The 23,262-nt window shown below is 39.7% G+C and overlaps 2 protein-coding genes across 2 annotated transcripts; one reads left to right on the top strand and one right to left on the bottom strand.

The window, feature by feature from the left end:
- The first annotated feature begins 1,643 nt into the window (after nt 1-1,643).
- On the top strand, nt 1,644-11,252 carry LOC129093876 (protein mono-ADP-ribosyltransferase PARP14-like). Its single transcript, XM_054601999.1, has 13 exons — nt 1,644-1,652; nt 1,888-3,429; nt 3,518-3,754; nt 4,369-4,593; nt 4,679-4,733; nt 4,893-5,039; nt 7,289-7,351; nt 7,433-7,609; nt 7,710-7,889; nt 8,007-8,630; nt 9,283-9,419; nt 9,584-9,764; nt 10,276-11,252. The coding sequence occupies exons 1-13, from the start codon at nt 1,644-1,646 to the stop codon at nt 10,560-10,562; spliced, it is 3,864 nt and encodes a 1,287-aa protein (XP_054457974.1). The 3' UTR covers nt 10,563-11,252.
- On the bottom strand, nt 10,954-23,245 carry f13a1b (coagulation factor XIII, A1 polypeptide b). The gene is made up of 15 exons (XM_054601381.1): nt 23,156-23,245; nt 19,218-19,441; nt 17,692-17,880; nt 17,304-17,552; nt 17,079-17,197; nt 16,892-16,999; nt 16,201-16,375; nt 15,246-15,384; nt 14,769-14,872; nt 14,552-14,640; nt 14,287-14,440; nt 13,521-13,796; nt 13,108-13,268; nt 12,851-12,987; nt 10,954-12,300 (listed from the first exon to the last, which is right to left on the bottom strand). Exons 2-15 carry the CDS (start codon nt 19,402-19,404, stop codon nt 12,159-12,161), a joined length of 2,229 nt encoding a protein of 742 aa, XP_054457356.1. The 5' UTR covers nt 19,405-19,441; nt 23,156-23,245; the 3' UTR covers nt 10,954-12,158.
- Between the last annotated feature and the right edge of the window lie 17 nt (nt 23,246-23,262).

The following is a 23,262-nucleotide window of genomic DNA, read 5'->3' on the forward strand; positions in this document are numbered from 1 at the left end:
CTTTGGTGTCAGCTCCATTTACTGATGATGAGATCAAGTTGAAAAGCTCAGAGAAAAGTGGACCTGCGTATTATATAATTAATCACTAAAATACTTGTTAACCCAATAAGACTGTTAAAAAAACACTATTTTCTTGCCTCAGTGTTAATAATTCAATATAACATGTTTATTGTCGGTCTGTGCATATTTTACTGGGCTGTTAAAGTCACTATATGAGTTAGTAAAGGTTAATTGCATTGGCAGGCTGAAAGCTGCGTTGTTGTAGTCACTGCATCAGTATAGTCTTTAGTCTAAGTATGACATCTATTGGTTTGAACTGGTAATGCAGTGGGATGTCTGTTTTACTTCCCGTAGTCTCGTGTTTTTATTTTTATTTCCTGTTGCTGTGGCGTGAAATCACAACGCAGGAACTATTTGTCGAGAGATGACATTCTCCATCTCTCTCTCTCTGTCTCTCTCTCTCTCCCCTCATTTCCTGTCATCTAATAATGATCCTCTTTTTACCATTATATATCAATATTATTTTTGTCCCCATCATCAATTTTATCTGCATCATGCTTGATGTTCAACCAGACTAAACAGGGAAATTCTCTATTTTTAGCTATTTCTGCATTTTTTTGGTTCTGAGCATTTGCAAAGTCCCAATGTAAATCTAGGTGAAAATAAGCTTACAGTACTTGATTTTAATTTTCTATTATTAACTCATGTGGATTTATTTGTTATCATCATTACTACATTACAGTAACCCTGATCATTGTATCTGCACAATGAGACAAACCAGGGAAATGTCACCTGAAGCTAAACAAAAACTATTTGTGTAATTGGGTGTGGCAAATGCAAATAGCAGATTATGAGAACGTATGACTAAACATGGTTTAAGTGAAAGTGAAACTAAATAAAATCACTTCAGGTAAAACAGTCCCTGAAGAGAAACGGTGGCATACTAAGAAGTTCTTAACTTATCAAGCGGTTTTTAAGATCAGAACTTCGCTAAAATGGATGAATACCCACATGCGTTGTTCTTTAAAGCAAAAGATCTAACAGACAGAGAGAAGGAGAAAATGAGGAGGCACTTTCAGAAAAGAAGAGATTCTGGTGGAGGTGATTGTGGGTGGATTGAAATAGCAGAAGGCGACACCTATAAAATCTGTTTCAAGGAAAAAGAAGGTAAGGAATCCCATTTACTTAAAAGGAGTTAGAGTTAGGTTACACTTTGCAGCAAGTTTAAATGTTTTGTTGAGACCTTCAACTTGGTGGACCTTGGGCAAGACACTTAACCCCAAGTTGCTCCCGAAGGCTTGCCATCGGTGTGGACTGGATGTTGCATGAATGTTAGTTAGAGTCTGATGGTGGCACCTTGCATGGTAGCCTGTCATCAGTGTGTGAATGGGTGAATGATATGTAATATACTACTGATTGTAAGTCGCTTTGGATAAAAGCGTCTGCTAAATGACTGTAATGTAATGTAACTTTGTTTTGTACAGACCAGGAAAGGGTTTTGCAGAGGAAGTTTCACACTATCTCCCTTCCTCGTGGAGAAGTTTGTCTGACAGTGAGCCGGACCGTTTCACCACAGACCCCCGATCAGCCGTCCTCTAGTCAATCACAGGTGACTTCATCTTGACACTTTAGCTGACGCGTTCATGATTCCGGTAAACACAAACATCAGAGCCAAATTATCTGGATAGACCAGTTTGGGGGGTTTCTGAGCAGAGTCAACATCTGATAATCAAAATAACATTTACGTTATAGCTCAGGCTGTTGTGCGAACAGCAAAGTTGACTAATTTTATGATAATTTTAATATATTATAAAATATCATCTATGTTTTTATCGCTCACATTACTACAAATTAATTGATTTGTTTGATATTGATTTTCATCTTCAGACATTCACAAAAGCAAACACGAAAGGCCTCGAGAAGATTTACCAGCTGGATATTTACCTCCTGTATTTCCTGAGAGACAACCCTAAAGCAAATAAATTCCTACAGAAGCAACTCTCTTCTATTGGCTGCACGGTGGAGTTGGATTTTGACGAAGAGGAGGCAATGGTTAGGGGGGACATTGAGAAGGGCCCTGGAGGAGCCTTCGGTGCGGCAGAGAAGTGGGAGACACAGGTGGACCGGGTCTTCATCGGTCTCACAGAGACCTACCTCTGCTATCATGTGATTGAGGCAAAAATGGCCAAAATCCTTCTGCAGGACCTCTCCTTTGTAAAAGACGACATCATGGTGTACAGAGAAAGCGGTTATGTTGTGGTTGTGGGAGGGGTTCAGGCTGTGAATGACAGGATTGCAATCCTGGAAAAGAGCCTGCCTACCCGGAAGGAAATACCCGTTGTGGAGAAGCAGTTCAAACTGATAGAAGAAGAGTTTAGTCGAGGAATGCTTGCACATCACCAAGAAGTTAAAATCCTCATAGGTCCCGCTACGGTCACCTTGGAGGGCCCTGACAAGGAGGTACAGTCAGGAGCTACGAAACTTGATGAGCTAATCAAAAAGGTAAAAGAAAGAAGAGTAAAGCTCTCCACAGCTTTAATGAACTTCATAACATCCAGTGATGTCATCTCCAAGTACCAGGCTCGCTTCCAGCAGAGCCTCAGAAATCCTGTTTCCCTTGAAGTGAGGTCCGACCTGGTCCTGTCCAGTTTGTCCTCTGATGCCCTGGATGAGGCCGAGGCGGCATTGCAGAGGGACCTTAGTGTGGACAGTGTGCTGCTGCAGGGAGCTGCCACCGTACCTCCAGACCTAGACATTGTGAAGGAAATCCTCAACAAGGCCAAGAACTCGCGAGAGTTCAGGGTGGATGTCAGCTTCATCCCAGGAACCAGTGGAACCGCGACCACCAAAGTGCGACTGGTGGGCTACAGTGAACAAGTGAACAAGCTCAAAGAGGTTCTGCATGACTACCAGATGAACCAAGTCGGGACACAAGAAACGATGAGCCTACCACATCCTGAACTGCTTGACTGTTTTGATACATTTTTAAACATGATTGGGATGAAGCAGACCAAGGTGACCTTAAAAACCTCGCCATTCCCACACCCTTGTGTGCTTGTGTCTGGTCCCCGTTGTCGAGTCCAGGAGACCCAGCAGGCCCTAAACTCAGCTCTAGCCAGTCTGATGTCAGACACGCTGGTTCTAGATGGACCGGGGGCTCAACGGTACTTCCAAGCAGAGGGTAAGGTGGGCAAGGAGCTGGTAGAGAGCTCCTGTCAGGTTCTTATCAGGGAACAGCAAAGTGTGCGCTCTCCAAATGTGGAAACTAAACCACGAAGCAACAGCAGCCCTGGCACCAGCAGCTTCGCCAGCAGCTTCATGACCTTAGCACCCAAAGCTATGCCCAGATTGCGCAGCAGCACTGTTGGGAGTACTGCAGTTAACAAGACAAGTCTGAAGATCAGGCTGGGCAGTTTGGAGGATGAGCAGGTTCGACAATTTCTGTTCTACTTTACCTTAAACAACACAGGAGTAATGCAGCCACTCACATTGTTTTCATTTCACCTTCTTTCCACAGGTGGATGTGTTAGTGGTCCCCATGCTCAACAGCCAGCTAACTTCTACTAAAATTGGTAAAAGCCTGTTGAGTAAAGCCGGGAATGCGCTCAAGTCAAAGTTTGCCTCGGTGGCAGCGAATGGTTCCCTCAGCCCCGGTGACGTTCTGCAGGTTGCCGCGCCTCCGTCTCTGGGCTGCTCCATGCTCTTCTTCATTGAGTGCTCGCCGTGGGACGGAGTCAGAGGGCGGAGTGTGCAGGTAAATCCAAATACTGAATACAGAAGAGTTGAAAACACTACGGGCAAAAGATGAGTTCAAATTCAAGGTTCACTTACTGACATAAAACCAATGGGAGATGTAAAAATCCTGCCAACACACTAAAGTGGGCACAGGTGCTGAGCAATGATCCAACAACCACTTTGAAGTGTACTGACGGCTAACAGGCCTTGAACATGGTCTGGTATTTTGAACATAGAACTTGTAGCCTTGTTCCTTTTTTAGGTAAACTCGTTTTTTTTTTAAGACTTTTTTTTAAGACTAATATCTCTTATAATATACCGTTTTATTAACTGAAGTAATAATAATAATAATAATAATAATAATAATAATAATAATAATAATAATAAATAATAATAATAAATAATATATAGGATGGGAAAATGAAAATAAAATAAAATATGAATTAACAAAAAGAAAAAAAATTGCCACGGGTGGGATTATGGTGGGTTTCTCAAAAATGTCCTTTGGTAGTATAACGGATTTACTTCAGATTCACAAAGAAAAAAAAAATTCTAATTCAGTGTGAGTGGAAAGGAGGGGTGTACTTAAGTAAGATTAATTCAGTGAGAAATTGTCTGATTTTTGTTTTGCAGGTGCTTAGCGATGGGCTGAAGAGGTGTTTGGACCTTTGTGTACAGCAGGGCTTGTGCTCAGTGGCCTTCCCGGTTATCGGACCTGGAATTGTTTTGAAATACCCGCTGAGAGAAGCCATTCAAGTGCTGACTGACAACATTCGTCAGTTTGGATTAACTGCAACCTCCGGGTCTCTCTCTAGCATCCACATTGTCATTAAACCAGACTATCCCGACACTGAGGAGGTGACCATCAACACTCAGCTACTGGTTTGTACTATGCGTGCATGCAGGATTTGTTATTGGTTAATGCTGCTGTTTTTATTTACAGTGCTACCATGAGGTCTACAGTCACCTCAGCTTAAATATGAACCAGGGAGGTCAAGGTAAACTGCTTACACTACTTTGAATTCCTGTTAATTACAAATACAGAGATGCATTTGTAAGCTTTAAAATATTTATTAATTAGCAATTTAATATTCCACCATTTAAGTTTACAGTTATCAGACAAATTTGTAATATATTGTGACCTTTCTTCCTCTTAGCGATCTTCATGTCCCTCACCAGTGACCTCGATGACATCACAATGACAGTGGGAGGCGGGGTAAAACTGCAAGTAGTGTTTGGTGACATCACTGATGAGACTACAGATGCTGTGGTGAACACGACCGACTTCATTCATTTTTGGAACGGTGAGTGAGAGCAGAGGAAAAGTCTGGGTAGTATATCAACATTATATTGATAGTGTCATATCGGACCAGATATCGTCTTAGACGTTGGATATCGTGATATGACATAAGTGTTTTCTTTTACGGGTTTTAAAAGCTGCATTACAGTAAATTAATGTAATTATCTGTACTTAACAGACCGTATCTGTTTGTGTCAATAGTGACAGCTGATAATTCACAGTGACTGTACAGACAGCACTTAGCAGCCATGCAGTTATAAAATTCCCTTTTATATAAAGTCAGAAGCCACACTAAACATTTTCAAATGCGTTGTAGAACACAAAACAATGTTAGGCTCACAAAAATGTATATTTTCATCGATTATATGTACAATTAAAAGTGTTGTAAGTTGTAGCAAGTACAAAACAAGCACTTTCACTAGACAACCATAAACTGCTAGACTGCAACTGCAAGGTCAAAGTGCATAACGACACACATGGCTTATCATCAGCAGTGGAAGAGGTATTCAGATACTGTACTTAAGCAAAAGCACTAAACCACACTGTGAAAATGATTTACGTATTATCAGTACAAATCTACTTATGTAAAAGTACAAGTACTGCAGAAAATGACTTCCCTGTCCGTGTTTACTGGAAAAGATAAAATAAGATAAGATAATCCTTTATTAGTCCTGCAGCGGGGAAATTTACAGGATTTACAGCAGCATAGGGTATAGTGCAAACAAGAGACAGTAAAAAAACAAGATAAAAAACAAGTATTATAAATAAGCAAATAAGCAATAAAAACAGTAAAGAATCCACAATAACTGAAATATTATATATACAGACAGAATAACTATTATAACTATTATTGCACAGTGTATTTGTATTGCACAGGTTTTTAGTGTCATGTGTCATGTGGTCTACTGGGAGCAGAGCTGGTTGTGCAACCTGACAGCAGCCGGAAGGAAGGACCTGCGGTACCTCTCCTTCACACACCGGGGACTACTTTGTATACTGATGATAGTTTGGTCTGCAGCCATGCATTGCATTCTATTAGATCATCATGTGTTTTTAGCGAGATTATTTTCTTTAAAAAAGTATTTAGTTAAATAATTGAATAAGTTATAGTTTTTGTGTAGATGTACTTAAGGTACATTCCACAACTGACTATCTTTACCAATGATCAAGAAAAAAATATCGACGTTCACATTGTCAAAAAAATAAGGTCGTAATTGACTTGTGGTAAATTTAAAAAAATGTGGACTCACAGGTCACAGAACAACCTTTCACAGCCTTAATGTCCAGATCTGTAGTCCTCGTGGATCTGGTAGCCATCAGAGCCAGGTAGCTGTTTATCCTCAGGTGTGTCTTTAGTCGACGTAAAGCACGAAAAGCTCTGTTCACACATGACAGAAAATACCAAAGAGATACACAACAGCTTGAATAAGTCCTGGTAAAGAACCTGACGTTGCTAGCCCACCAGTAGCCCCATTGTTTTTCTCTATATAATAATATAGATATGGCGCTTTACCAAGAAGGGCTTTGCTTTTGGTTAAGTTCAGCAAACAGATTATTGTCACTTAAAGTTATCTCATATATTTTGTTATCCATCTGCATCGCAGTCAACTTCTTCCTTCAACTCGAACAAATCGAAAAAACCTGTATCCTTGGTAACAGTAGTTAAGCTAACCAACATTCGTTAATTTAACAAGTTTTTCGTTCTGCGCCGTTCTGCGCATGTGCGGAACCGCCCACCAAGAATCCCTGCAGGAAAACCCGCCCCTACTCTGCCTCTGATTGGCTACTTGTTGCTAACGTTCGCCTAGCTATGATGCCAACCGGGGCTTCGTACTCGATCCAAACGTTTCTCACTGACGCAGAAGCGCTGCGTCCCTTTTATATTATTTTGTAAAAGTACCAGTGCCTCATTGTAAAAACACTTACAAGAAGGCTCAAAGACCTGCATTCAAAATCTTACTTAAGTAAAAGTACAAAAAGTATTAACATGAAAATATACTTGGTATTTTCTATAAATAATCTTATTCTGCAAAGTAACTATAGAGCTATAAATGTAGTGGAGTAAAAAGTACAATATTGTGAAACAATTTGATGGAGTATAAGGGTTATGTGGAATAAAATGGAAATATCCAAGTTCAGTAAAAGTACCTCAAAATTGTACTTAACTAGTGTCGGCAACTTGAGTAAATTAAGTTTACATTGTGCTTAAATTACATTCTACCACTGAAAATAAATATAATCTTTATTCTACAGATGGTGTGTGCAAAGACATCCTTACCGTAGCTGGACCAGAGGTGGAGGCTGAACTCAGAGCAGGTTAGGAAAGAGGAGCGGCTAGACATGTACAAGCAACACACGTACAGCTTCTTACTCATTTACTGTGTTGTGTCCTGGTAGCAAAAGCGAAACGAGGAGATGTGTTTGTATCCCACTCTGGATCGTTCCCCTGTACGGCAATTTTTCATGTCTGTGGTGAAAAGGATGCAGACCTCATTGAACAACTGGTGTGTCGCATCGTTGAACATTGTGAAACGTTTTGGTTCAAGTCTGTCGCCATTCCTGCCATCTGTGCTGGTGAGTATTTTGTAAGACGTTATAGATTTTTTTAATCATAAAAACACACCCTAAATGTAAATGTCTGTCCATCAGTTTTAAAAATGTAATTCTTTCGCAGGAGTTGGTGGGTTGGACCCTGGTGTTGTGGCAGGTGTCATCCTCCGAGGGGTCAAGAAGGCTACTTCATCCACTCTTTATGGTCTCACTGACATCCGCATCGTCCTGATTAAAATAGGGGTCTTCTTGGCCTTTAAAGAGGAAGCAATGCAAATATTTTCCACTGCTGTAATCAACCGAGGTGATCTAAAACAGCTATTTTCCTCCGTAGTTGCTTAGAAATCTGTCTCTTCTAATCATGATTATATCATTTTGGTGTGAATTTCCACTGATTGCTATCGTTTGACCCACCTTGCAGCGCCGGTACCTCAGTTGCCTCTTGCACTACAACAACGACTGCCCCCTTTGTTTGAGAGCGCAGATCTAAGCATCATCGGTACCAGCTCTGCAAGTCAGCAGTCCGTCTTCCTGTTCCTGGGTCTCTCCAGAGAGGATGTTGCCGACGCCATGACAAAGCTGAAGGATCTGTACCACGCTCAGTGCTCCACTCAAACCTTTAAGAAGGAGGACCTGGCATGCCTCACCCAGGACGACCTAAATGATCTGAAGCAGCTGGTGGAGACCCAGGGTCTGTACATGGAGAAGGACCACTCCGGTCCGGGCACCATGAAGGTGAGCGGGTTAAAAGACGGGGTCAACATGGTGAGGCAGATGATCAACAACTCCCTGCACGGCTCCCTCGTGAGAGAGGTGAGGCTCAGGCAGGAGGAAGATCTGTTCGCCCGTGTGGCTTGGTGCATCCTGGGACACGGCGGTAACTGGGAGAGACTACCCAGAACAGCCAATCACAGCCTGGAAAATAATGACGTAGCAGGAGGGATAGTGGACGCTCAGAGCATCCAGTGGTCCGTGAATCCACAGAGGACAATAGCCACATGTAGAGGACAGACGGTGCAGCTGAAGCGACTTGAGCATCTCTCAGGTTAGAAGATTGTTTGGAGATGTTCGAAAAATAAATAATAATGAAATGTATATAAAACATTAAAATCTAAATATTAATTGAAATGTTATTATCAGAGATGACAGTAAGAAAACACTTATGAAGGTTATTGAAAAAGTATTTTACATGAAATAAAAACATCTTATTCATAGTCAATAACTCCAACACATGGTCCACACGGGAGCTTTCTATCATATAACATGGTCTTCATCAGCAGAAGGATTCTGCTTAGTTGTCATGGAGATTTAGACTCTCAAATTAATTTCTCATCTGCAGACTTTTAAGAACTTTTGTCCACGTCGATTTCAAAAATTGAGTTTCAAAGCGAAAAAGTAAAACATGTTTATATTTTACTTGAATTGAGAAAGAAATGTTGCCAATAAAACATTTGTTGCTGCAGAGTAATGCTTTGCAATATCTTTTTGCACAAAAGCCAAAATACAAATTGATACCGCTATATCTATAAAAAAAATGATTCCAACTTGTTGTTTGGGCTCAATTTACCAGTAAGGAGTTTCCTTTTGATTTCATCGTAACTGAAAAGAAATTCTAGTGTTAAACATTTAGTCTAAGAAACAAAACACATTGACTCTGATCATTTTTAATAACTATTTTGTCCTCTGACCTATTTCAGACTTCACTCTGCCTCTGTACTGGGACAACATAGCTGCCAGTGAGGCTTTCAAGAAGATTGAACTGCAGTCGTCCTCTGCAGAGTACCGAACAGTGAAGGAGCCCTTCAAACGAACTGTCCAGAAGACTGTGATGAAGGTGGGCAGCTTTAAAGCTTTCATCCATATGAAGGGAGCTTTTACTTTGACATTTTACATCTATAAAGTATAGTGAAACAAATACATTTTCAAAAGATATTTACATCCGTCCAAGTGAAATTTTTGCAGCTCATTATTTTCTTGTTTTGTTTCATACCCTGACAGATCGAGCGCCTGCAGAATGTCCATCTGCGACGCGCCTATGAAGTGCAGAAGAAGCACATCTCTGATAAGAACAGACAGCAGGGTGGAGCGGGTGAGAAGCTCCTGTACCACGGGACGACTCAGGACAACTGTGACTCCATCATGAAAACTGGGTTCAACAGGCGCTTCTCTGGGCAGAACGGTAAAGATCTTCTAGACTTTGCCTCAGCTCTGTAGGATCAGAATGTGGCTGCTTACATTTCCTCCACTTCTTTCTATTAGCTGCTGTTGCCTCTTTCAGGTTTGTGATTAAAAGATGACAGATTTTTTTTTTGAAGTTGTACAGACTTTTTCTTATTGTGTGTGGTTGGAATTTTCTAAAGAAGATTTTGACTCATTTGACTCATTTTCCGTGACAAACTTCTCCTCTGAGTCTGTCATTCGGAGACTCTCCTCACCAGAAAAATATTAGCATCAGTCATTTATTGAAAGGCTTAAAATGCCCCATGCTTACATTTTCCTGACCATCAAGCTCGTAAGGTTTAGAGGTCAAAGTGTCTCTTGTTTGCACCAGTTTGCATCCCGTCTCCTAGCCATAGTATCTTAAACCATGAAAATCTTCCCCTACCCAAGTAGTTTTAGTTGCCTAAACCAAATCAAACATTTATCTATAGACGTGGCACTTCTAATTATCTGTTTCTTATTATTTTCAGCAACTTCATACGGTAACGGGACCTACTTTGCCGTGAACGCCAGCTACTCCGCCAACACTACCTACTCCAAGCCGGCTGCTGACGGTTCCCAGTTGATGTTTGTGGCGCGAGTGCTGACCGGCATCTACACTCAGGGTCAAAGCGGCATGAGGGTTCCTCCTCCTCTCAGCGACCAGCAGTCCCACGACCGCTACGACAGCGTGGTGGACAACGTAGGCAACCCCAGCATGTACATAGTGTTCCATGATAACCAAGCGTACCCGGACTACCTCATCACCTTCAAGTGACTACGAGGGCAAAAATGATGAATTATATACTGTGCCAGTCAGATAAGTGTAGCAAAATACAGAGTTAAAAAAGATATGCTTTGATTTTTCTGATTTTTTGTGAGTATGTTTAATTAAAGTTATAGTTCTGAAGAGTATGTTTGAGAGTTCCTGAGTCCTCCATGAATGAGGATGTTCTACTATTGCACTTTTGTTTCCTAGGTTACTTAATGTACTATTGATGGCTTTGGAGACTGTTTTTATCTTGTTTTTTGGAAATCATTGCTATAGTGATAAGATTGATGTAATTAAGAGTCATTGATGGTTGTTTTATGTTGTATAACTTTCAGACTTTGTTTCTCATGAGGTAAGATGGAATGATGCCCACCAGTTATGAGCACTGACTCACATGCATTTGTTAATCTTTTATTTGGTTGATACTTGCATTTGTTGTTGTACAAGGAAAATGAATTTATAGCTTAATATATAAAAAGGTGGAAAGAGATCAGTAAAACTGTAATAGTTGCATAGTGGGAGTACATGTTGAAAATTAAGTTGAAGCTGCATAAATCCATATTGTGTTTATTAAATGAAACAAAGCATTACATGGGTTGCTCATGTCCCATATCCACAAAAATATCTCTCAGTGTATTTTGGTGTAATCCTGCCCCTAATGGCCAAAAATTGAATTTAAAAAACCCCAAAAGAAAACACAGGCTGTGTCTATCCCTCACTATATTCTCCAGAGTGTCATGCATTTACTTACGGCCTTTTCATTTGAGTGTTTGAATTCAGAGTGGGACATTTCTTCACTACATATTGCCGTCAGAGGTTCAAAAACGGAACAATGATTTATTATTGTCAAAAATCTCTGTTTACCGCTCAATACAGAGTAAAATATGGAGGGTCTTTATTGTCCTTATCAGGAGTATTGAATGATTAAATCAGGGAGTGATATCAAAGACAGCCACTTTATACTGGTGTACTTTTGAGTTTAAATGAATAAACAAAAAAAAGTAACTTTGGTAGAAATCATACATTTTTCGAAGAAAATTTATTTTTTTTGAACCACAAATAAAAAGAACATCTACAACTAACATTGCTTCTGGATTGATTCTTTGTAGTATTTGGTGGCATCTGGCTGTGAGGTTGCAGATTGTAACCAACTTAAACTTGCAACATGAAAAACCCTGAAATCATGAATGGCCCTATCTAGAGCTAGTGTTTGGTTAGTTTGTTCTGGGCTTCTGTAGAAAAATGGAGGCCAGCTCTGTGAAGAGGACTCACTCTGTATGTAGAAAAGAAATGGCTCATTCTAAGGTAATATTATATTTAATTTCTGCCAATAGATTCCCCTAAATGCTACACACTGTTCCTTTAATTGTCAAAATATTCGATATGCTTGCACTACTAAAATTGTCTGTATTTTGTAGATGATGATTAGATTAGTAGATGATGATTTTTCTTATGACTTAAGTTATCCCCATTCTTCATCATAAATGCTGAAGCTACACCTGTTATGCTTGTTTTTAACATACAGTTAGGTTACTATGTTATAGGTTCATGTTTTGTACGTGAGTTGGATGTTGTCTGGCGTCAGGGATCCTACGGTGATGCTCAGCGCGAGATGGTGACAGACGCCTGGCCGGAGACCTGCCTGAGAGCAGCACAGTCCAGAGTAACGATCACCCTGCTGCTGCCAACCCTCTGCGGGATGAAAAACTCGGTCCAGACCAGAGAGGATCTTGCTGGGATCAGACTGAAACCAGCAGGGTTAGAGTTAGATACCAGACGGACTGATGTCATATCATAGATAGTCAAGGGATCAGAAATATTGTGACAAGAAGCAGTCACACTTTATGATAACAGAACAGAAACGACTGATTTCTTTGAAATGATGTTTCTTTGACATAAGTGGTTGGTTGGTTGGTTGGTTGGTTGGTTGGTTGGTTGGTTATGAATTAAACACATCTGGCAGGCTTAAAAAAACATGTGCTATAACTTGCATACTGACAAATATGTTTGAGAAGTTTATGTCATTTGATATCAGAACAGTAATGGTATGCAGCAGAATTCAATTTTAATTTAGGCTTTGGATTTCTTTTAAAATGCACATTTGTATAAATCTCTGCAGCCATCATGAGAATTAGGTGCTACAGTACCCAACCACCAATGTGAACAGATGAATGAAGGCTGTGACGTAGAATAATAGTGCTTGTATGTGAAAACTTGGGGTGATTTTCACTTCAGCTGCAGGTTTGTGTGGTTAAAGACCAAGATTCTACCTGTTATTTCTGTGATGAACTCACCTGTAATATTTGGACTTGGGCAGCATGAGCCCGGATCCTTCCATGCGAATGCTGACGCCCTCCAGGCCGAAGGTGAAGGGGTTTGTAAACTCCACAGTCGCCGTCATCTCTTCATTCACTTTGCCACCGTCGGACACCTGAAGAAAAGAAGAAAAAAAAACATGACAAAGAAGGGGAAGAAAGTAGAAAACTTATAAATTACTTTTGCCAACAAATTAGATGTGTTTTACATATATCGTAGAATAAAAGCAACAGACCGTGACGGTGAGTTTGGGATTGTGCAGGGCGTAGACTTTCATGGCGGTGACGATCTGGCCGGTCTCCTCAACCTTCCCAGTCACGCTGACGTGGAGGTTGCCCTGCTCCACAAGATTCTTCAAGTAGCTCTTTGACTCGACCTGCACCAACTCCTTCACAGCTGGGAAACACAAAAATACAACTCTGCTTGCTCTGCATTGACGATTCATTTTTATAATCCTAGAGACGAACTGAACTTTATTGAGTGCTTTCATGTGTTAAGTTATTACTTTTAGAGTTTATATATTCTTGATAATTTAGTGGATGTTGTCTGTGGTTGCTGAATTAATATAATGTAAAAATCACTAGAAATACTTTGGAGTATTACTCTATTTCTGCTGGTGATATATAAATAAATAAACGCCTTTCTCACTTTTGTTGGGGCCAATCGTCACTGTGGGATTTCTGAGCAGGAACTCGGAGCTGGTGACTCCGGTGTAAAACACCACGTTCACGCTGATGTGGGTGTCCACAGTGCGGTGCTGGTTGCTGCGGTTTATGAACTCCAGGCTCAGCTCGAAGTCGTCGCCCAGTTGGACGTCCAGGGTCGGCAGGACCAGGTCCACGTCAGCCTCAGAGGGCTCGGCCTTCTCTCGCTGACAGCCGTACTCCTCTGCCTTTTCAAGGATTGCCCGCTCCTCTGCGCTGCCTAGATCGGATTATTTAAACATATTAATGCATTTGCACATTTCAGTTTTTTCTGGATTCACGTTGGTGCCCCGTTCAACATTTTAGTTGTGATGGCAGATTTCTTTTTTTTCCAATTCAATTCAATTTTATATAACGAGCCCAATATCACAAATCACAAATTTACCTCAGAGGGCTTTACAGTCTGTACAACATACAACATTCTCTATCCTTGTACCCTCGCAAGGAAAAACTCCCCCCAAAATACTTTTAATAGGTAATAAAAAAGGAAGAAACAGGAGGGGGATCCCCTTAAATTACAACATAGTCAATCCATACGACAGATATGATACATATAATGATAGTAGTTCTAATAATAGCAGAAATAATAATAGTTAAATAAATACTACTAACAATAACAGCAGCAGTGGATGTAAAAGAATAATTTATAACTAATAATACAAGAACTAATAAAAGCAAAGATTCTTAAAACACTGAGATTTGTCTTGGACCTTCAGGAAACTTGTATTGATCGGTGATGTCCCGACGGGTCACGTCTCCTGGAGTCTTGGTCACAACCATGCGGCCTACATGAGTCCGGTTCACCTTGACGGGCTCAAGGGCCCCGTCTTTACTCCGGGTGTAAAACACCACATCGCTGTTGACCTGTCGAGAGAGAGACAGAGACGGAGACGCTCCTTAAAAACACTGGCTCTAAGCAATTACAGACAAAATAAGAAACTTTTGACAGAAAATCACACTGAAAAAAAAACTCACCTCAGCAAACACAAAGGGAGCATCAAATGGGAAACATATCTGCCCATGTTTGATGGCCTTGACTGATGCAGGACCACATCTGTACATGCCTTTATGGATAATGAAGGATTAGATTCATATTCTGTGATTTCTGCAATAGCAATTAATATAACTATCAAATAATAACCCATTATTAAAAAGCAAGCAATTATTTTATATCACTATTATTATAATATACCATCGCTGGTCTCCTGTGGTGTTGCATCCACAACCTGCCAGCCTCCAAAGCCAGTAGGGAGGTCTGGTCTGGACATGTAGCACTCATTCCAGCAGTGATAGTTCCTGATAAAAAACATAGAGTTTTTTCATTATCTATACTTGTGAGTTACTAATGGAAGCCTCTACATAGAAAAGAAAACAGAAAAAAAAGATAGAGATGTATTGAGGTTTTGGTCTGTGGATGGCACTAAGAGTGGAGTGCTCGGAATGTAAAGGGTTCATCTTCTGAGGAGCATGAAAGTGCTCAAAAATCCCATAGCAAACTGTTGATTGGATTTATTTTCTTCCCTGTAAGCAAGTGAACATTTTGGCTTGATTGTGACGTTAAAGAAAAAGTCAGGGAGTCACCAAAACCTTTAGGATTCATCCTCTGGGGACCATGAATATGCATAGAAAATGTCATCGCAATCTCAAGATGATGTAGAAGATGTGTTACCAGATGGAGTCTTTGGTGCGACCGCGGTCGATCCTGCCGTTCTCATCCAGGATGATGTCGGTCTTCAGGTTTCCATCGTTGTCGTGAGCGGAGAAGTAGTTGGTGACAACCCGCGATGGGATGCCCAGGCAGCGCAGGACTGGAAGCAAAGACAGAAAATCAAGGAGCGAATAAACTAAAATAGAAGCCATGATAAGAGAACAACCGGGGTGGCTGTGGCTCAGCGGGTAGAGCGGGTCGCAAATAATTGCTTGCTTTAACCAGAAGGATGTAGGATGTTTGATCACCAGCTCCTACTGTCTGAATGTCTAAGCGGCCTTGACAGGAACTAAAACACTTCTATTCAGTCTGGCTTTTATGTAGTGTTCTGTAATGTTATAGTTTTTATTATTATTGCTTACTATTAAGTCTGATTTTATACATTGTCTTATGTGGTTTTTATGCTATAGTTTTCATATTTTATTTTGCTCTAATTTGACTTTTTTAACAGGATACATGTATTCAGAGTTGTATTTTAATTATTTATTCATCTTTAGTTGCTGTGCATTGTTTTCTTCATCTCTCCATTTTCGTCTTGTTTTCGTCTTGTCAATCATTTGTAAAGCACTTTGAATTACATTTGATTTGTTTGAAAGGTGCTTTATAAATAAAACTGACAAGACAATGATCCCCAAGTTGCTCCCCTGGCGCTTTATAGCAGCCCACTGCTCCTAAAAAGCCGAGGATGGGTTAAATTCAGAGGGCACATTTTATATATTTATATGATTGTAATAAAGTTTTGAGTTAAAGCTGAAAATTTGGGCATTTCTGACTGTTTAGTTATAGCACCATGGTTGTCCTTTCTCATCTTCTTATGACATTCACCACTGAGGGCAAGAAAACACTTGGAATCAGATTGGAGAGTAAACATATCCACGTTTTTTTTCCTGCTACATGGATCCAGTAAAGATCTCACAGGTGTTGAAGACGGCGGCGTAGACCCAGCACTGAGCGTAGCAGACGGGCATCTTGCTGCTGGCGTAGGTGAGCAGGATGTCGGTGCTGCCGGTCCAGGAAGTGGGCGCCACTCCATAGGTGTAGTCGCCGCTCCAGTTGCCCACCAGCACGCCGTCGTCATCACGAGAGTTCAGCTGAGTGCGACAGACAGCAGATTATAGACATTTATGGAAAGGTCGCCTTGACAACCACTGTATTTCAGATGTTGTTTCACTTTAAAAGGCTTTAAAATCACAACAAATCATATTTTTCCCTTAAATTTGCAGGTAAAATGCAGGAAATTTCAAGAATCCTAGCTATATGTATAACCATGTATAACCTGTATATCATCCCATTTGAGTATGGGATGATATACTGGTTATAATAAAATAAACACAGTATATCTACAGTGAAAACCCATATGTTTGTCAAATTATACTTTATTTTGAAATGCTAAGATTGTCTGAAAAGAGAGAGAGAACACTGAGATTACAGCTTTTCATATTTCAAGCTGGTGTCAACATTTAAACACAATCTGAAGGATATTATTCACTATATCCGCCATATTGTATGTTTACTGCATAATTATGTTCTGTGAGTATTGATGCACCATTTAACTGGATATCTTTTTGTATCTGTAAACCAGTTTCCTGTGTTTTATATTTTCTCACCATAGCAGAAGCCTTTCTGGTCACCCTGATGGGGTCTCCTCTGTTGGTGATGAGCATTTCAGACCGGTCCATGATGTACAGACAGGCATCCAGGACCCCAAAGTTAAACTAGGGAAGAGAAATTAGGTCAAAAAATGATTAGGAGATTCAGTCCTGAAGTCTTCTTGAAATGTTTTTTTTCTTCTACCTGTCCATAGTTCCAGTTTCTCTCAGAGACGTCGTCGTAGGCGCCGTGGTAGATGATCCCCATCTCAGTCATCACACACTCCTGCCTCTCGTTCTCATCATCCAGAAACACGGCATCATCTGAGGAAAACAAAGACAGAAAGTCATGTTTTTTTTTATGGACAAGAAAGTGAGAAAAAAGCCAATAAAAATGGCAAAAACAAAAGTTCAAGAAGCGTAAACCGACCCGACACCCAGGGATTGAAGAGGACGTAGAGGTCTCGTGTTTTGTCCTGTCTCGTCCTTCGGATTCCGAAGGGCGTCTTAACTGCGATGTACATGTTGTACTTCCCCACAATGCAGTCTGCCGTGGGAGTGACGCCCACGGTGACCGTGTTGTCGGCGGTGCCTATGATGCGGCCTCCCCAGGAGCTTTGACGCGCCTTGGTGAGGAAGACGGGAATGTAAGTGCCCTTGCTGTACTGAGGGCTGGAGCCTGAATGAACAGGGAAGTAATGGCAGATTTATGCAAATGAGAATACGTTGCATCCAAAAACCACAATATTACAGGTTTATAAATGCTGGGTGTAAAATAGCATTTTAAAACCATTATAGTGACAGTGTGCTGGGCTCACCGATGGCAAACTCAATAGCGAATATGTCTGTGCCAGGTTTGTACGGACGGTCGAACACGATCTTGACCTGGAACTCTTGTCCTCGACGGACGATGAGATAGTCGGTGTTGAACAGCATGGTGCGGTGTTGAATCCTGTTGCTCTCATCCGGCTTTTTCATCATGTCAACGTCCCAAATGTCCAGATACTCTGAATTGACAGAGAAAGAGAGAGAGAAAAAAAAGAGAGAGAAACAGAGAGGGAGACATGTAGATGGATTTCCATAAGATTTTATAGACAGGCATATTTGTGCTTTTTTAACAAATCATTGTTTTCTAGCCAAGCGTCAGTTTGAGACTTTTTTAAATCCAATCAGGTGATTGTGATCAAAAAAATGAGTCAACAGTTGTGAATATATCAGTATACCACAGGGAGGTTTATGTGAGTCATTCCTATAAACACTCATTAGTGGTTGTTTGCTGTCATGTCAATAAAAAATTCCTGTCACTATATTCATAAACTGCTGTCACATCTGGATATCTCTCCCCAAGCAGCTTTCTGACAATAACACAGGGTGGGGATTAGTGACAAGCTGCAGGAAGCGAGCAGAGTTTATCCTGTTTGGACGTCATTTGCGTGTCAATCATGTGCAAAAAATTATTTTTTCAAACAAAGAAGGGACTTCTGTCTTCTGCCCATAAAAGGAGTATACTTACTATACAAGACACCCCGGGCAAAAAAATCATTTATGGTTAATTTTGCGATTGTTTTGGCTATTTTGCTTCCATAACAGGTCTTCTTTCAGACGAGGAGAAAGAAAACATCCAAAATACACATTTAGGTGTTTATTTTACTGCACTGCCTTTTTGCATCGTGGATTTCTCCTAAAATCACCCACAGTAAGTATAAGATAATGCCTCATTTGCATATTTAAACATATCATTTCATAATAATAATACAATACAAAAATGCATTGTCTTAATCTTAGTCATTGACTTGGGACATTTTTTTTTTTTTTTAACCTATTAACCTGTAGTGTCTTCAAAATGTATTTTTCTCAGACACGGAGCCAGAAATCTTTCGAATTTCTTTCCTATCTATATTCTTAATGATTTTTCAGAGGGGTTTTGTTCATATATCATATCATATCCTGATTTACGGAACATTTTATTCCTTAAAACATGGCTGTTGACAGAATTTTCTGATTTATGGAGTGATACAAAGAGATATTTAATATTCCCTCTGTAACAACCTTTGACACTAATATGTTTACAAAATGAAAGAAGAACATTGACCCGGGCTCCACCCAATGTTTCCACATTTCTGTTGTGGAAATGTATGTATTTAATGATAAAATGCTTATTTTGCATATCTAAATACAACATTTCATATTACTTGTAATACCAAACATAACTGTCAATGTAGGTTTTAACTGGGGAATTTTCATATTGATATCTATTAGTTAATGGTTTCAAACTATAACTTGCATATTCACTTTAATGTCTCCACTTATTTCCCTCATGTAGTTTTACAGTTCACCCTCTCACCGGTCATGGGTGGAAATCCTCTCGGGCCCGGCATGCCAAACGGCTCAAACTCAGGTATGTCCGTTGTCTCAGAGTTGGAGCTGGAGATGGGAACGGCGGTGCGGCCGCGGTTCGTCATCTTGGGAGGCCGGCCGCTGGGAATGGGGGGTGCAAGAGTGGGGATCGGGGTGGCACCTTGATCAGACATGTTGGTGAAGGTTCAGGGTGGAGGATCCGTCACAGGACTGGAAGAGGAGAGCAGATGGAAAACACACATTTATTTTACTCTTAGTTTTTGTATGTTTGCAATAATATGACTTCACATTTAAAATATGCCACTAGTTTGTGTCTACATAGCTTTTTAAGGCTGAATTCCTATCATGCTCCGTTTATTCCTGCATGGTAGGCAAACTGTTTAAAACCCATCTGCTTTACATGTGTGGAGAAAATGGAAACTGGAAACACGTGTGTGTGTGTGTGTGTGTGTGTGTGTGTGTGTGTGTGTGTGTGTGTGTGTGTGTGTGTGTGTGTGTGTGTGTGTGTGTGTGTTTGTGTGTGTGTGTGTGTGTGTGTGTGTGTGTCTGTCCCTTGTTTTTGGTGATTTAATATTGAAACAACAATGTGAGAAATATTGTTTGTGAGTGATGAAACAACAATGTGAAATACTTTTATATCACATGTGGTTTCCATGTGTGTCTTTGTGAGTTGGGTGGAGGGGAGTTTACGGTCACTCCCCTTCCTGTAAGATGCTGGAAAAGAAAGACACTTTTAGTGTTTGGTGATTTATTTTCACTTCACAAATATTGTATTTTTGTGGTCACACACAGAGAAACCTTAATCCTGTCTATTAAAAGAATGCAGAAGAAGAAACCACTGTGAGTCCACTGTGGTTTCTTCTTCTGTGGGAAATCATCTCATTATAAATAATATGAAAAAATATATAAATATCCATGGAGACTACTACCTACTGATGGTAGGACTGGCAGTAAAGGTTATTGATTAGAAGTATCACCAGTAATGATACAAGTAGTATTAGTGGTAGCAGTAAGAGAACTTGTCCTAACAGTAAATATATACATTATGTATCAATATAAAGACAATACTCCTACTCCTATCATACTGTTGTGGTTTAAAATTCATATTTGGTGGGGTATATTAGTCTCTTTAAGATAATAAGTTGAATATCTTTGGGTTTTGGACTGCTGATTGGACAAAAATAAAAGGATACTTAAGACTCTACCTTGAAAATTCACACTTTTATTTGACATACTATAGTTCAAATAATTAATAAGTTTGTCGAGAAATTCAATTCACATTATGAATGATTTGCATGTAAACAATAGTGCGTACATGTGCGAAAAATGTTGCACTTATTATATATATATATATATGTGTCCCTCACAACTCCTCCTCACTTTATTATTTATTTGTTTTTAAATTGAATTTAAGTTTTTACGATTTTTTTAAATTATTATTTTATTTAACAGATTTATTCATATGTTTTTGTAATAATTTTTTGATTGATAATGAAAATATTGTCATTACACGCCTAGAAGTGTTTAAGTAATATTGATTAAAAACACAGAAGCATGGCTGTTGACTTAAAGTACTTCTTCAGTACAAGTGATAGTAGTGGTAAAAGCAAAACTCTGTTAAATTCTCCCAAACAAGTTATTTCTAAAACCAAAAAATATATATTAAGTTGAAAACAAACAACAAACTGACCACTGTAGAAGGTTAAAATTTGGGTGTGAACACATTAAAAAATGATGTAAACAAAGAGCCTAAGTTTACTCAGAATGACTCATTAAATCCACAAAACATGAAACAGAACTGAAATGACATCAACCCTTCAGCCCACATGGAGTCTATCAACGACACCGAGCGGCACAAAGTTATTGCCATGATAATTATGTAAGCATGATTTAACCATTAAATACACAACAGCTGCTTTCATAAGGTGCTAGCAGAGCGTACACACAGTACAACGGCTTTCTGTTACAAACACCTGCCTCAAAATGAGGCTCACTGTTGCATAATGTGGGCGTGTGCTGGCGGAGGAGAGAAGTTTGGGACGACGTTTGAGTCTGCATGAGTCATCGTTTAACACAGTGAGAGCTCTGTTTTCAACTCAACCACCGCTGGCACAGAGAGACGCGCTCACCTTCTGCAGACTGGCAGAGGGACAAGTGGGCACACAGAAAGATTGACAGCACAGTAATGGAAGGAAACAACTCTGAAGTATTTGTGCTTCACTTCAGTATTTCTGTTTTATTCTACTCTATACTTAAACTCCACAGAGGAAAATATTGTGGTTTTCACTCGGCCACATCTTTTTTTAAGCTTTGGTTACTGGTTACTTTTCAGATTAAGATAAGGTCGAGGTTAAAAACATAAAACCATAACCATAACCATAACCCATAAAAACATATGATAAGCTTGTACTAAAATTTAACACACTATGTAAGCTCATTGTAACATTTCAGGTGTTTATGAGGTGTTAACAGTGATTTTCAGATGGTTAAATTTAAGCAAATACTTGAGGCCCAAAGAGGTAAAACTATGTAATATTTCACCCAGAAATTAAGATGTTGAAAAGTCCAAAATATGATCACAAAAAGTTAAGACCACTCAGAATTTTTTTGTGATCATTTGGATTGGGTTTGACCCCTAAGTTGGGAACCACTGAACTAAACAACCTAAATAATTTTAAAGTAGTTTAAACTCTCTCTACGAAAGGCCAGCTGTGGAAAAAGTTCAATGTCACTTGTGACTAATAATAATGTTTTTAGTCACAGGGATTTTCTTTTTTGCAGTGAAAGTACTTTTACTTCTGCTAAGTACTTCTTCCACCACTCTAACATCACATCACATATAAAGTCCGAAGTTGAACAATTATGCAAATTGCTGATTTCAGAGTAACATAAAAGTCCTAGATGACCTACAAGAACTATATGAAATAAAGTCAAACTTATTTGGTATGGGCATTGGTAGAAAAAATACGTACTTGAATAACATCACATCACATTTACTCACACAGTCGACTTCATGACATTTGCTGATCGACCTCAAGCAGTATATTTAGAGACAGAGAAAAAGAGAGAGAGATTGATCCAGTTATAAGACCACTACATCTTAACTGGAAACAGCCCAACTAGGGTTTGGTGTTTGTTTATCATAGTTTAGTGACTTAAAGTTTGGCTTAAAAACTTTCAAAAGTACAAAAATTCATTATGAAATCTGAAGTAGAAGTGGGAGTGGCACAAAATGGAAAAATACAAGTTTTAAAAAAACTGTGCTTAAGTGACCTTTACCAGTTCTAAGACACTTGTTAAATAGACTCACACACACCTTTTTAACACAACTGTGTCAAATGCTGACACAGGAGAAACATCCACACACAAGTTAACCAGCAGAACTGAGCCTTTCTGTGCTCACCATTAACCTCTCTGCCAAGACCACACTTTCTATGGAAAAAGCTTGAGTTAAATGGACCAGGTTTTGCATCATAAACTTTTTGGACATAAATTTGATCTATTGTTAGTGTTACCACTAGGATTCTACCCCTTGATTCTTAAGTCCACTGCCACTGTTATTACTACAAGTATTTAGGTAGTAACATCTGGATGTTTAGGACCTAAAGGAGCCATTCCATTAAATCTAGATGACAGAAAATTACTAATCCTAGTAATGCACAATAGGCTTTGTTTGAGTTTTTCAGAGCCTGTTTGTTTACCGAAACAGTTTCAAAAATTGCACAACAACAAATGCAAGATGTTTTAAATGACTTTCAGATGTGGCATCATGCATTTGCATCTTCGCATCTGGAAGGTTTAAGCAAAACAAAATGACCAAACTGCTGAGGAATTTTTGTTGCGTTTTAAATTGTTGCAGTTCCTCAAAAATAAATGCAAACTTTGTGTCAGTAAAGTAAGTTTTTAAGTGCAGAGTGGACTCACCTCAGACGAAGTTGGAGAGAGAAGCTGCTGTTGGTTGGAGTCGGTCTGCTGCTGCTGCTGCTGCCGCTGCTCCGTCTTGGAGAAAACTTCTGCTTCTGCTTTTATAC

Source organism: Anoplopoma fimbria, chromosome 7, assembly GCF_027596085.1.
Source record: "Anoplopoma fimbria isolate UVic2021 breed Golden Eagle Sablefish chromosome 7, Afim_UVic_2022, whole genome shotgun sequence".
Lineage (NCBI taxonomy): Eukaryota > Metazoa > Chordata > Actinopteri > Perciformes > Anoplopomatidae > Anoplopoma > Anoplopoma fimbria.

What these genes read in the sequence shown, in the direction of transcription:
- f13a1b (XM_054601381.1), bottom strand. Translation starts at nt 19,404, where the DNA reads ATGTCTGATCAAGGTGCCACCCCGATCCCCACTCTTGCACCCCCCATT. An exon ending in ACCACAGGAGACCAGCGATG is followed by an intron (nt 14,641 to 14,768) that starts GTATATTATAAT and finishes TTATCCATAAAG; the next exon opens with GCATGTACAGATGTGGTCCT. An exon ending in GACGATTGGCCCCAACAAAA is followed by an intron (nt 13,269 to 13,520) that starts GTGAGAAAGGCG and finishes TGTGTTTCCCAG; the next exon opens with CTGTGAAGGAGTTGGTGCAG.
- LOC129093876 (XM_054601999.1), top strand. An exon ending in CATTCCTGCCATCTGTGCTG is followed by an intron (nt 7,610 to 7,709) that starts GTGAGTATTTTG and finishes ATTCTTTCGCAG; the next exon opens with GAGTTGGTGGGTTGGACCCT. An exon ending in TCCAGAAGACTGTGATGAAG is followed by an intron (nt 9,420 to 9,583) that starts GTGGGCAGCTTT and finishes ATACCCTGACAG; the next exon opens with ATCGAGCGCCTGCAGAATGT.